The sequence below is a fragment of the Oryzias latipes genome, chromosome 16 (assembly GCF_053564925.1).
Source record: "Oryzias latipes strain Hd-rR chromosome 16, Olatipes_Hd-rR_3.1".
NCBI classification, from domain to species: Eukaryota; Metazoa; Chordata; class Actinopteri; order Beloniformes; family Adrianichthyidae; genus Oryzias; species Oryzias latipes.
This window is the reverse complement of record NC_136252.1, coordinates 1,927,694-1,942,726: the sequence shown is the minus strand read 5'-3', so window position 1 is coordinate 1,942,726 and position 15,033 is coordinate 1,927,694. Positions and strand designations below refer to the sequence as shown.

Below are 15,033 nucleotides of genomic sequence, written 5' to 3'. Positions count from 1 at the left end.
TCGATTGGAAAGAAATTTTGATCCGAACGAGTCTGACCGGGGCAAAGTATTCAGAACGGCGTGTTTACATGACGCATTTTCTTTCCGATTGCTGCAAATACGAAACATGACTCGTCTTGCTTGGGGTGAAGTCCTCCCGTCGTGTTCACCATCCAATCGGCTCTCACTGACACATATACTGGAAAGCTATGAAAGCTTATATTAGTACTGTTGTACTTTGACGAATTCGCACACAGGGGTACACAACAATGTTGTGATGTCTTTGTCACACGTTGAAACACCAAACGCCTCTCTTTTACCCGAAATCCGCTCATATTTACTCAAAACTAGCAACTCAACAAAACTCCCCACAACAATAACACGACCGACAGGAAGTTGTCGGCCTCACACTCGAAACACAGACGTTAATCGGAAGTTCTATCGTGCACGTCGGCTATAGCCCTGGCCCTGTTGTCCTGCTACAACAAAGATGATCTTCCTGCTGACGTCCGTTCGCAGCCGTCTAGCTGCATGTCTGCATTTAAAGCACGAAGAGATCATTTCTCATTAAAATGGAGGAAAAAAATGAGTTTATACTTTAGAAATGCATTTGTGGTTCACTCTCTGTGTTAATACAAAATGATTGAGAGACTTGCTGTCACATTTGAACGTTTATCAGAAGAGTTATTGAAGCAGGAAGTCTGAATCTGTGAAGATCTTTCTTTACCGAAACTTTACCTTTTTTAACTTTACCAAGTCCTCTAAGTCCTGCACTCTGATTGGTTGACTCTGCCTCCTCTAACCCTCCCTCCCCCCCTAGTCCCATTATCGGACACAGATCAGTTTTGACACAAGTTTATTCGCAAGGAATGTGTCAGAATTCAGAGCGCAGTTGTAGCGCACTTGTGATTTGCGCCAGCAGATTGGAGCACACGCAGAAGCACATTTGAGCAGTTGGAATCACAGATTTGAAGTTGTAACTCTAAATGAACACATGCAAATGGAAATTTGTCAGTTCACAGCAGAAAATGTTTACATACAGATGCAGATTTTTGATGCACAAGTATTCACATTCTATATTACAAGTTCTCAAATCAAATCTACAAGTGCGTTCTTTTTGGAGCATTTTTACCTTCATAGTTTTACCTTTGATTTTATTTCTTTCAGAATGTAAAGGCTCTGCAGTTAAACCTTTTTTCAAATTTGCTGCAGAGGAAGACATCATGTTGTGCAAGAAGTAGAAGTCGCTTTAAATTTTCTTCCGAGGCATTTTAGAGCATCGTCTCCAAACGCCTTGAAGTGTTAGTTAAACCCAGAGCTGTGAATAAAAATTAACTTAAATGATCATTTTTTTATTTCAAAATGTTGGTTTCACAATAGCTCTCAGATTCAGCTTGCAAATTTGAAATGAAATTGCAAGTCTTAAATGTTGCAGTACCTCAAATGACCACTAGAGGCTGGCTTTAAAGGATTATGATAACTATGTAAAAAAAACAGCAAAGTAAAAGTAAAGCACAATAGAGGTGGGATTATTTTAATTTGCCTCCCCCCACTCCGTTTGAAGCAAACAATAAACGTTTTGTTTATTGACAAACCTCTCATTAGTGGATTCAGTGTGTCATATATGTCATATTTACATATGGTTTTTATGAGTACAAAGATGTCTCTTTATGATTAAGAGTAGTTATAATGGCCTGATTGACATGTGTATGTGTATACATGGGTACTGTATCTTCATTTACTTTTTCTTATTTTTACAGTCAAGTTACAACTAATCATCTTAACTGTGGGCCACCTTGTGGCTGTTTGGTTAGGCAGCAGTTCACACTGGATGAAGCTCATCATGGCCCCTGGGGATGGAACCCTGGTCTCCCATGTGCCAGCCCTGCGCTTAATCAATATAGCATAGAAAAGAGGATGTGGACCTTGTTTTGATTTCAGCTTCAAAAAGAATCAATACTACTGTGTCTTAACCTAAATGTTTGAGCAGCTGATTCCATAGCAGCTTCTCGTTCACCTTTATAGATGCTTTTGTTAGAACTCTTCCACATTCTGATGCTCTTTTATTTTGATGAGCCTCACAGTGTCAGCCAGCATTTAATGTTGCCATCCTGTTTCTCTTAATAATAAGAAACCTTATCTTTGGTGCACAGAACTAGAGAACTATGTTCCTCATCTTGCAGTCACTCAAACAGCTTACACCCCCTCTGTGCTGCGTTTTGGTCTGTTTGACAGTGGGATGGTACCAGAATATCACATTCTCTGCTCAAACTCAACACGTTTTTATCCTGCTTCCTTTATTGAAATGTGCAAAAAATTGATAAAGAGGATTTCTGTATTGACTCTTAAGTTTAATGCCTCTGAGAAGGTTGTGTTTTCATGTTTTCTAATGACGTTTCTCATCACCTCCTGTTCCCCGTACAGCCTTGCGTTCAGTACTGGCCCGAGCCCGGTTTGCAGCAGTATGGACCCATGGAGGTGGAGTTTCTGTCCATGTCAGCAGATGAGGATGTCATCACTCGTCTGTTTCGGGTCAAGAACGTTACACGGGTGAGTCATTTGGTGATGGAAAAAAAACACTGCACTGGTCATCTAAATAATATCTCACCAAAGTCAAAGTTTTGAAATATACTCAAAATTTGTCTCTTTTTATCTGCAGAACCTTGTTTCCATACCAGCACTTTTAATTGTTTTATTTCTAACTTGCATCCACTTATCCTGCACTGGGGGCAACACTCTAATCAAAGATTTCCAGACCTCCTTCCATAGACACCCGGGGGTGCAGACCAGTCCAGAGACATGGTTCCTCCAGTGTGTCTTGGTTTTTCTCACACCCTGTTTCAAAGGCAGTGCTCAGGTACCCTGCAGAGGCACTTGTACCTGGAATCCTGTCCTTAAAACTACTCATGACTGCAAAAACGGAATCTTAAGAAAGTAAAAACACCCTTGTTAAAGAAAAAATGTCTTATTTTCTGTATTGCAAAAATAATCTTATCGAGAAAGAAATAACAAAATAATCTTAGCTACATAATTATTTTCTTAAAATAAGAATTCATGGTAAGACAATTTTTATTACCTCTTTGGCAGTTTTGTTTTTGTTTGCCTATGTGAAGAAAATGTTTCAAACGTAAGGAGTTTTTGACGTATCTAAGGGGCCTGGGTTTGCAGTGGACATGTAAGGGCAGGACTAAAGACTAACCATTAAAACTGACTTTTTGCTCTTTTTTTTGTACCATAACAGACCAGAGTCCCAACATGCACTGAGAACAGGTTTGACAAACCAAAACTCCCCTCAAATTCTCCTTAAAGATAGTGATAGTGAAGCTGGCAGATGTTCCTCAGCCAGCTTCTAAAGCACACTTATAGATATCATTTATGATGTATTTTATATACTGTACATTCACTTTTACTTACTGTTTTCTAATTTATTCCCATTTTATTTCAAAACGTTTTGACACATCAATATATTAAACTTTAACACTTCTTTATTAATCTTTAATGATATATAGTGTTTATTTATAATCAGAACGATAGATAGATAATACATCTTCTACTAAACAGATTAGATTAAAGATCACATTTTAGAGAACATAAACACAGTTTAAACAGTCATATATGCTGCAACAGGATATTGCTATTTTTTGGACAGTAAAAGGAAAACTTACGTATCAGTTAAAGTGGCAACTCGCATCGAAATGCATGCAAAGGTAATTTCTCATCTCTCCTTTTTTGCTGCCATCAGTGAGCTTAACGCTTTTTCTCCCTTCTGTGCCTGTTGGCACATTAAAGCTAAAAGAGCAAACTTTGTTCATGTGTCACATCACATTTCTGCAGCACAGCATTGCTTTAAGCTGCAACCTATTTAGTTTCCAGTCATTCTGCAGGAGTGCAGATTTACAAATCCACTCCGATCATCTTTTGATCTATTTCTTAAAAGTGATTTTTGCCAAAATACAAAAAAAAAAACATTCTATGTCACTATTCCCCCACTAAATTGTGGATGAGACTATTGGGTAGAGCAGCCCCGCCCCCTTTCCCATCCCTCTTCTGAGAGCTCTTTTTTTACGCGTTCTCTTGTTAGATCACAATGATTTGAATAAAGAAATACTCAGAAATGCAATTTTAAGATGACTCCTTATTATATATGTTCTCCATTATTAGAAAAATGATCCCAGAACATGAGTGGGTCTTTAAGGACATCATGTAAATAACTAAGATTGAATTATTATTTTTGAATGCCTGGGCAGGTATGCATGTTTTCTGTCTCGGCTTTGCATAAACACATGTATGCTTTTTTTCCCTTTGCATCACTCTCTACCAATTACAGAAGAAATCTGAAAGCACGTATCCCTCCCCTGTGTCATTATAAACAGCAGCCAGAACTTCCTCTGTTGATTGGCATCCTCACTTTGTCTGGCAGCTGCTCTTGGCATTCCCCTCCCGACCCAGTGACAATTTTTTTCCTCTGTATGTGTCACAGTCAGGAGGAGGGCAGCACTGCAAGGGAGAGTCAAATCACACAGAAAGAGCAAACACCTCTCCCACTTTCTGCTCCTTTTTCGTTGCATTTTCTGTGTATTTTCTGTGTGTGACAATGATGTAGAAGAGTAGGGAGTAAAAGTCAGAGGAAGTGCATGGTAAGCATGTGCCTGTGGGAAAGTTGTAGGGAAAAGGAGAACACTGAATAAACTCCCACTCCTCTGAGGAGGTTCCTCATGCATCATTAAATGTCTTTTCCAGCCCAATTTGCATGATTTACAGTTCTTCACTGGTCCCTAATGTTAGGTGAGGTTCTTCTGCACAGGGTTCTGAACACAAAAGGATCTTTTCCTGCACAGCACGGGGCCTGTTAACACCCTCAGACCAATTTATCTCTACGTCAGGCTGCTGAGTTAGCACAACTCAGAGAGCAAGCAAGAAGTCCAGGGAGCTATTGGAGCCAGCGTGTGAAGATCTACTGAAGCAGCCTGGACGTTTGTTACAGTGCAGACAAGAGGCTGAATGCTGACATGTGTTCCCTGTTGTGTTTGTGTCTGAAGCTCCAGGAAGGCCAGCTGGTGGTGTGTCAGTTCCAATTTCTGCGCTGGTCGGCCTATCGAGACGTTCCCGACTCCAAGAAGGCATTCCTCAACCTGCTAGCTCAAGTTCACAAGTGGCAAAGAGAATGTGGAGAAGGACGCACTGTTGTGCACTGCCTGTGAGTTATCCTATGAGAACTTTACCCAAAAATGTGTAGAACACATCAGACAAGCAACATATGTAAACAGCATTAGAAATAAATCTAAAAGATAACTCAGAGAACCTTTAACAAAACAGATGAGAACAGAAGCAGCAATTCACGCAGCCCGTTTTAGAAAATAAATCGTTTGAGACGATTTATTTTTGGAAAAATGTAGATTTTATTTTCCCAGCTCTCTGCTCTCTTCAATCCGCTGGTCTCTCGCAAAGCGCAGATGTGAAAACAGCAGCAAGCAAAGAAAAGCTACTTCAGGAGTGAACATGTTGGAAGCACACACCTCTACCACTTGAAACTGGGCTTGGGAGAATCTGTCAAACGTTTTAAACTTTTGTCGTGGGACCTCATACTTTTATTGAACCATCTGATTGGTCAGTTTATAACTTGAAGAACTTGCACTACAGAAAAAATATGAAAAGAAAATAGAGGATTTTAAAGAATATGTTAAAAAAAGGTATCAAATTACAATTAGAACAATTTACACTGCAACACACAAGCCCACACACACACACATCCAGGCACACGTTACACAAGTAAGGTGGGGCCTCTGATCTTCTGTCTCCGACTCCAACCCTGGTGGGACCAGGCCCTCTGCAGCAGTAGCTGTGTCCCTTGGGTGCTGGCTTTTTGGGCTGGCGTCCCTCTATCCACGCAGGGAGAGGGATCCCTGAGTTCTCTGGTTAGGCCATGAGCCTGGGATTATATCACATGTGAGTCTGGCGTTGTCCTTCTGCCTGTGGTGCTGGTCTGGTCAGCACAAGTTTACCACGCTCGCTGGGACCCCCACCTCTCCTGGATGTCCTCCTCTTGGGCAGTGGTGATTGATCCTTGCCTTGCTCTCTACTAGACTTCCCGCGGGTCTGATGGGTGATTGCCTGGACTGTTGGGGGCGGGTCTCCCTTGGGGGGCTCTGGTTTGTGCCTACTATTGGAGTAGGGGGGTGCTCAGGACTCCTGTGTGGTAGTGGGCTACTTGTCTGGGGCTGGGGGGCCCCCTGGCACAGTGGAAGGGCTATTCTCCTGGCTGGGCTGGAGCTTGCATTCTTCATGCTCCTGTGCCCCCCTGCTCTCTGGCGTTTGGAGCCCCTGGGGCAATTCTGCCCTGTTCTGAGTGGCCGAGCTGGGTCACACGGCTAATGCAGGATTTTGGCTTCTTGGAGCCAGCAGGTACTTCCAACTCTTTTACAGTCTGAGGTTGGGTCTCTAAGCATTATTACACATGAAAGAAAATCATTTCAGCTCTATAAATGTGTCTATGTCATGTAGACACCCTCTCAGCTTCAGGACTATTTCAAATTGATTCTTTGATAAATAAAGTTCATCATTATAAGCATAACAGTGGATTTGATGGCATTGTTTATGATAATATTGCCCAAAGAACAACATGGACAACATTTCATGGAGGAAATCAGTCTTTTTCTAAGAAAAGGTCCAGGACAACAAATGACTGCTCCTGAAGAATAACAGTTAAAGTGCATTCATAACTGAGGGCTTATCCACAAGGGATGCATCAGAAAAATGTAGTAATATAGTTAAATCATAAGCCCCATGTTTTATGAGCGACAGCGACTGTCTCCTGCCAGAGATGTGGTGAGATTTATTGCGACTGTATTTTAGATGTGGAAAATCAAATTGTGCTGTAGTATGATGCGCTGTGGTTTTGTGGAATGCGCCATGTGGGGCTGCGCCCCTCCGTGAGGTCCTAAGCCCCCGGAGTGTGCACTCCGCTGATGAATATGAATAGCCTGTCGAGCTCATTGCTGACCCGTCACACGTTCATACCCAGCACCCCCATCACAAAGCACATCATTCAGTGCTGTCACACCGTGTTACCCACGACAACCGGGAAAGAGATTATGGAGATCAAATCAATTACAGCTTAATACAGAATGTGATGGTTCTCACTGCACTAAATCCAGCACTGCCAGACCACTGACGACGATTGATTACCTTAATATTGCTTGTATGGGCTGCAGAAGTGCCCAAGCCCAAATTCACTGCAGCTGTCTCCGGGGAGAGGAAGTGGATTTTCCACCACTTATTTAGAGATATTAGCTTTCAATCCATATTGACAGTATTTCACAGGGAACACCACTGTGGGATGTCATTTCTCAATATTTTCTTGTATTTCTCTGTATTTTTCTGTTTTACAAGCAACATAGTTATGATCTTATTTTTATTCCTGTGCGTTTTATGAAGGAATTTCAACTTCTGGAAGGGGGAGGTCTATTCAAAGACATTGTATTTGAGGGAGTGAAGTTTCCACCAACTTTTTTAGCGTTGCCTGGAGTCTGGTGTCAGCTTCATCACCCATGTTCATCGCTTGAGCTAGCCAGCCTCCTAATATTTGCTGAGGTTGATATAAATGTCAGCATTTAGTTAATAAATGTTAGCATTTAGACCCAATGAATTTCCAGCTTATATATTTAATTATTGGAATGACCAAAATGGTGATTGATTCTTCTCCTAAGTAAAACGTTTATTGATCAAAGCAGGAAATGAAGGAGCAGGAATGTCTTTATTTCATTTCATGGCGATTCGTTCAGCTGTTGTAAAGAGATTTCACTCAGCATCAGAAATGTCAGGCCCATATTGGCTCTGCAGAAAAATGTCAGGGGAACAGCAATTAGGCACTTTCCTGTTAGAGCGCTGACAAAAGTCTGTGCTGGATTTCACAGCTCTTAGTTACTGTGATGCTGCATAAGCCTTGAAGCATCCTGAGAACAAGTATGGCTAAATATGAACTAATATCATATATTAATAAGAGAAAGCCTTTGAAAAATGATCTTAATAAAAGGTCTCTCTCTGGGTCTGTAGCTTCACAATCAGAGGGAAGACTGCTGACTCAACAGATTTTCTTTCACAAAGAGAGCAAACCACAAAATGTTGTTAAACAAGAAAGGTTGCATTTCTGCTGAAATATGTTTGATTGTGTATATGCTAAAGGTGGTTGCTTTGAGTTGCTTGATTGCATAATTTTTAGCAGAAGAAGCTGAAGTTTATTGGAAGAAAAAAGTTTGATTAAATTGCTGTTTGCATAGTTTATGGAAGTTTATAGAGCTTTAAATGTGAAGCTGCAGAAAAGCTTTTTCATTGTGATGCTACAATTATGTTACAAAAAAACTATAGATGGCAGAAAAAAGTTTGCAGAAGTAGCAGTAATCAAACATCCATAAATGGCAGAGAAAGGATATTGGAAGAGGAAATGCAAAGATGTACCTAAAAAGTTGCTCTGGCATTTTGAATGTTTCTTACAAAACCATGTAAAATGTTAGTTACAGTAAATGCTTAAATAACCTTAGTAGCTGCTAAATAAAAAAAATGAGCTAGCATATTAACTAAAATATTAGCTAAATAAGCTTAAAAAACCTCATTAGATGCCAAATTAGCTAAATGAGCTGGCATAATGTAAATATTAAAGCTACAAGTAGCATTTAGCGGGCCCGAGCACGTGCCACCGCCTGGCACGAGCGACCGCCCCGTGAGCAACGCCCTGCTCGAGCCATTCTCGTTGTTTTTTCTTGTCCATTCTGGAGCTCCAAGATAATGTTAATATGACAGCAGCCTGTGGGGGGGGGGGGGGGACTGTAATCTGTTTCCTTAAAGGACAAAGACTTATGCATATAGCATGAAAAAAATTCTTAAATCTAAGCCTCGTTTAGACCTGCTCAATTTCTCATCAAGTAGAAGAAGGTTTTTATCTGATTAAGAAACAAGCAATGATGATAATTGCTATCACTGTTCCTAAGAATGAGAACAATAGAACTCATTCAATTTCCACTACAATGTCTAGATGAGTGTCAGCTATGTCTGATAACTTGGCCAATTAGCTGGACCGGGATCTTGCAAAGTGCAGAGGGTTTACGTCCAGTGTGATGAGTCTGTGGACGGCAACAGTACAGCATAGCCTTTGGTTTCCACAAGAGAAGAACTCCTGACACATCTGCCCTAACAGACAACTACAAGAGGAGTTGAAATGTATAACACGGTGAAGGAGTTTTTGTGCAGAAAAAGGTACCATTAGAAAAGCCAGTAGCAGTGACTGCAGACAGGTTTCATCACTCACTGTAAGCTGTAAAGCTGACGCAGACTTTCCAAAATGTCTGCATTACTGCTGCGTCATTCACCAGTAGGCCTTATGTGCAGAAGTGATTGGCTCTGGACACATAATGACTCCTATTGTGAAAATCATAAAAAAAACCTCAGCTGCAAAGCAAAACAGCACAGGATTTTTAAGGTGCTATTGGTGGAGATATCTGCTGAATATGGTGAATATGAATATGGTGAATCTGAACTTGTATTCTTGACTGACATTACTGGAAAACTAAACCACTTGATCTGCGAGCTGCAAGACATTGGCAAAACTATATTTTTTTATTGACCAGCCTGCCTGAGCCAGTGTTTTTCTTGTGGGGATCTTTTCTGCCAGGGCTTTCCAGCTTGGTCAGTGGATGTTGCTGCAGTTGTCTCCCTTGCTGGGACAGCTGGAGTTAAACATAGCAGCCTCACGGCTGTGAAGTGGACCCCGTTGCTGTCCCAGTCTGGATGGGCACTGTGGTGATGTTCCAATGTTCAGGCTGGCTCCTGGTATGAAGAGATTCCCAATTACCATTTCCTAACCGCAGAGCCAAGGATGTGTTTACATGTTTAGGTCAAAAATGTGATGAACAGCTTCATGTTGTCTATTGATGTAAGTTTAAACCTAAACATGTTTCCCTGTTACTAATCCAGTTGATGTGGTTCTCCACCTGTGTCTAGGTGATAGAAAAGCATTTTTTTATATTTAGAGCTCTAAGCAAACAAACAGTTGTCTATATAAAAGAGCTTTTACAATTGTGCACTTTTAGCAGGTCTCTGAATACATGTGACCAATGTATAATGGATTTTCACAGACTTTGTTTAAAACTGAAGGTGACAGAGACTTTGGAGAAGTGGCTACATTATTCTGGACTTCTTTGTTTCATCCACAGAAGAGTAAAATATGTGATTGATTTTGAAAAGCTGCTGAAAAATGTATCTTTTTAAAATTGCAATTTCTAATTTGGGTTTTACATTTTGTGTTCCATTTTTTGTGATTTTATTAGAAAGATTTGTTATTTATTTGGTGTTTAAAGGTGGTACATATTGTATATACACAATCTTCTTAGAGACATTTGCTATATGTTGTGTTTGTTGTCATTGTAGTTTAATTTTATTGGATGTATAGACAGGAAATGTAGTTGCAGCATTGATTAAAAAAAGCATAAAAGAGACATTTACTGTCTGATGTTACATCTGTAGGAGTGTACTGAGGCTGGGTTTTGTTTTGGAGCACATTCATATGTTTTGTTTGTAAAAAAAAAAAAAAAAAGATAAAATATAAAGTTAATTGTATTTTGGATGAATAAAAAAGCAATGATTAGTGCTAAGGATGTATAAAAGACAAACAAAACAAAGGAAAATGCTGTATTTTAGGGTTGAACTAGGCTTTCTAACTGTTCTACTTTCTGTCTGCCACTCCTGGCTAATTTACATGTGAGCACACAGCCGGGGGTTGGGGGGGGGGCTAACTCCACTCCTGCAGCAGGGGAGACTGATGAAAAGCTTGAGGATGTAAGATTGAATAAATAAAATCCTAGAGTTGACCAGTTCATTTTATAAATGTAAATATTTTTTTATTTTGGTGCTGATAAACTAAACAGAAGTTATGATAAAAATATTTGCTTGAGTCAAAATGTCCCAAAATTTGCTTTTAGCACAATAGGGTGATTAAGGTGGTTAAATGTTTCTCGTACGTATAGTGCTGCTTTTCAAACGTGGAGCTTTGTAGGACGCATCTAATTCTGAAATCTCAGCTTCCTGAGACAAACGGCTGATTTCCTATAAAGCTTGATTATATGACTGCAACGGAATCGACCACTTCCTGTTTGGCAGTGCCTTACGCAGGCACCGTCAGATGTGCAGCCATGAAACTTGAGATGATGAGAGAAGAGCCTTCTGAGTATCTCCAGTTTTAATTTCATGCACATCGGAAAAAGCACATAGAAAATACAGGGCAGAATGTGCCCCATGCAATAACTAGGTGGCGCTATAGAGCTCGTCCAAAGTTGTCATATCCATGGGTTCAGAATGGAAGCTTCATCATATACATTGAAATTCAGTGAGATTGGACAAGGAATGTGCACATGAGAGCAACATTTGTCTGCATGGCGAGACGCCCAACTTTGCCGCTCTGTCAAGACCACACCCCGCATTGAAAGTTATGGCTTTTTATCAGAGTAAACTTCAATGGTTTTTCAACAGGTGGACGTCATTTTGAGGTGTGTCGGCTCATCCTACTTGGAGCAGTGATGCTCCAAGTAAAACATGTCATTTCCTGTTGCCAACAGGTGGCGCTACACCTGTTTCGGATTTTTTGACTGCAGATGTGTTCAAAGTCAGACTACAATCATGCACAACAAATTTGGATCAGATTAGATTATTTATGGCTGAGTAATGGCCATTTTTCTTTTCATGGCGTGATTTCGAAACGACCTCAAATTTTGACGCGCCGCCACGGTCACAAACAACCGTAAAAACTTAAAAGCTTCGCAATTTAATATTGGACATGTGTTTAGTTTACAAAACCAAAGTTTGGAGTCATTGTTCAAAAATCTCTAGGAGGAGTTCGTTCTAGAACGAGGCTTGCAAATGACCAAAATACACCAAAAATGACATATTGACACCAATATAGCAGACTTCCTGTGCAACTGACAGCTTGGTACCAAGAGACTTTTTTGTAGGTTTTCATCTGATGAACATGTCCTGTAAAAATCAAGCTTGTATGTTAAAGAACATGGCGGGGCTCTCAAAAACAAACATGGTAGGTGGCGCTATTGAGCCGTTTTTGTTCACCCATGCAAGTGCTGTATATCTAAGTTGGAGATATTTATGAGGCATCTCATTCTGAAATCTCAGCCTCGTGATACAAACGGCTGATTTTTTATGAATTTTTAATTATCTGACTGCAACGCAATCAACCACTTCCTGTTTGGTGGTGGCTTGCGCAGGCACCGTCAGGTGTACACCCATGAAACTTTAGACGATGAGAGAAGACCCTTATGAGTATCTCCTGTTGTAATTTTATGAATGTCGGACAAAGCAAAGAGAAAAGATAGGTCAGAATGTGACATAAAATGTATTTGTCAATATCTAGGTGGCGCTATGGAGTTCGTCCAAGATTGTCATATCCATTGGTTCAGAATGAAAGCCTCATCACCTCTATTGAATTTCAGTGAGATTGGACAAGGAATGTGCACGTGAGAGCAACTTTTGTGTGCATGGCGAGACGCCCAACTTCACCGCTCTGTCACGACCACACCCCCGCATTGAAAGTTATGGCTTTTTATCAGAGTAAACTTCAATGGCTTTTCAACAGGTGGACATCATTTTGAGGTGTGTCGGCTTATCTTACTCGGAGCAGTGATGCTCCAAGTAAAACATGTCATTTCCTTTTGCCAGCAGGTGGCGCTACACCTGTTCTGGATTTTTCCACTTCTGATGTGGTCAGGGTCAGACTACAATCATGCATATCAATTTTGGATCAGATTGGATTTTGCATGGCTGAGTAATGGCCATTTTTCTTTTCATGGCGTGTTTTCAATATGACCTCCATTTTCGACGCGCCGCCACGGTCACAAACATCCGTAAAAACTTAAAAGCTTCGCAATTTAACATCGGACATGTGTCTAGTTTACAAAACCAAAGTTTGGAGTCATTACTCCAAAATCTCTAGGAGGAGTTCGTTCTAGAGCGAGGCCTGCAAATGTCCAAAATGAAGCAAAAATGACATATTGACCTCAATATATCAGACTTCCTGTGCGAGTGACAGGTGGGTCCTTTCAGACTTTTTTGTAGGTCTCCATCTGAAGAACATGCCCTGTAAAATTCAAGCTTGTACGTTAAAGCGTATGCGGGGCGTCGGGACAAAAGTCACTGTAGGTGGCGCTATCGAGCCGTTTTTGTGCGCCCATGCCAATCTCCTATAAAATACGAAATTTTTCGCGACTCCTGATGTGTGTGCCAAATTTGGTGAGTTTTGGGGTATGTTAAAGGCCTCAAAAAGGCGACTCTTCCGGTAGAATAATAATAATAATTAAAGCTACAAGTAGCATTTAGCGGGCCCGAGCACGTGCGACCCCATGGCACGAGCGACCGCCCCGTGAGCAACGCCCTGCTCGAGCCATTCTCGTCGTTTTTTCTTGTCCATTCTGGAGCTCCAAGCTAATGTTAATACGACAGCAGCCTGGGGGGGGGGGGGGGGGGGGGGGGCTGTAATCTGTTGCCTTAAGGGACAAAGACTTTTGCATATAGCATGAAAAAAATTCAAGCAATGATGATAATTGCTATCACTGTCCCTAAGGATGAGAACAATAGAACTCATTCAATTTCCACTACAATGTCTAGATGAGTGTCAGCTATGTCTGATAACTTGGCCAATTAGCTGGACCGGGATCTTGCAAAGTGCAGGTGGTTAACGTCCAGTGTGATGAGTCTGTGGACGGCAACAGTACAGCATAGCTTTTGGTTTCCACAAGAGAAGAACTCCTGACACATCTGCCTTAACAGACAACTACAAGAGGAGTTGAAATGTATAACACGGTGAAGGAGTTTTTGTGCAGAAAAAGGTACAATTAGAAAAGCTGGTAGCAGTGACTGCAGATGGGACTCCTGCTATGATCAATAGACAAACAGGTTTCATCACTCACTGTAAAGCTGACCCAGACTTTCCAAAATGTCTGCATTACTGCTGCGTCATTCACCAGCAGGCCTTATGTGCAGAAGTGATTGGCTCTGGACATATAATGACTCTTATTCTGAAAATCGTAAACAACCTCAGCTGCAAAGCAAAACAGCACAGGATTTTTAAGGTGCTATTGGAGGAGATGTCTGTTGAATATGGTGAATATGAACATTGTGAATCTGAACTTGCATTCTTGACTGACATTACTGGAAAACTAAACCACTTGATCTGCGAGCTGCAAGACAATGGCAAAACTATTTTTTTTTGACCAGCCTGCCTGAGCCAGTGTTTTTCTTGTGGGGATCTTTTCTGCCAGGGCTTGTCAGCTTGGTCAGTGGATGTTGCTGCAGTTGTTTCCCTTGCTGGGACAGCTGGAGTTAAACACAGCAGCTCACGGCTCTGAAGTGGACCCCGTTGCTGTCCCAGTCTGGATGGGCACTGTGGCGATGTTCCAATGGCCAGGCTGGCTCCTGGTATAAAGAGATTCCCAAATACCATTTCCTAACCGCAGAGCCAAGGATGTGTTTACATGTTTAGGTCAAAAATGTGATGGACAGCTTCATGTTGTCTTTTGATGTAAGTTTAAACCTAAACATGCCACCCTGTTATTAATCCAGTTGATATGGTTCTCCATCTGTGTCTAGGTGATAGAAAAGCATTTTTTTTTTATATTTAGAGCTCTAAGCAAACAAACAGTTGTCTATATAAAAGAGCTTTTACAATTGTGCACTTTTAGCAGGTCTCTGAGTTCATGTGACCAATGTATGGTGGATTTTCACAGACCTTGTTTAAAACTGAAGGTGAGAGAGACTTAGAGAAATGGCTTCATTGTTCTGGAGTTCTTTGTTTCATCCACAGAAGAGTAGAATTGGTGATTGATTTTGAAAAGCTGCTGAAAAAAGTATCTTTTTCAAATTGCAATTTCTAACTTGGGTTTTACATTTTGTGTTCCATTTTTTGTGCTTTAATTGGGAAGCATTTGTTATTTGTTTGGTGTTTTTAAGGTTCTGCAAATATACACATCATTTTTTAGAGACATTTGTTATCAGTTGTGTTTG

The 15,033-nt window shown here is 40.9% G+C and overlaps 1 protein-coding gene across 4 annotated transcripts in view; it reads left to right on the top strand.

Moving 5' to 3' along the window:
• ptprub (protein tyrosine phosphatase receptor type Ub) overlaps positions 1–15,033 on the top strand; it is a 318,361-nt gene that overhangs the window by 281,261 nt on the left and 22,067 nt on the right. For all 4 annotated transcript variants that reach the window (XM_078932872.1, XM_078932871.1, XM_078932870.1 and 1 more), the window contains 2 exons: positions 2,404–2,529; positions 5,019–5,176. In XM_078932872.1, coding sequence (XP_078788998.1) covers positions 2,404–2,529; positions 5,019–5,176 — 284 coding nt within the window. The remainder of the gene's footprint in view (positions 1–2,403; positions 2,530–5,018; positions 5,177–15,033) is intronic.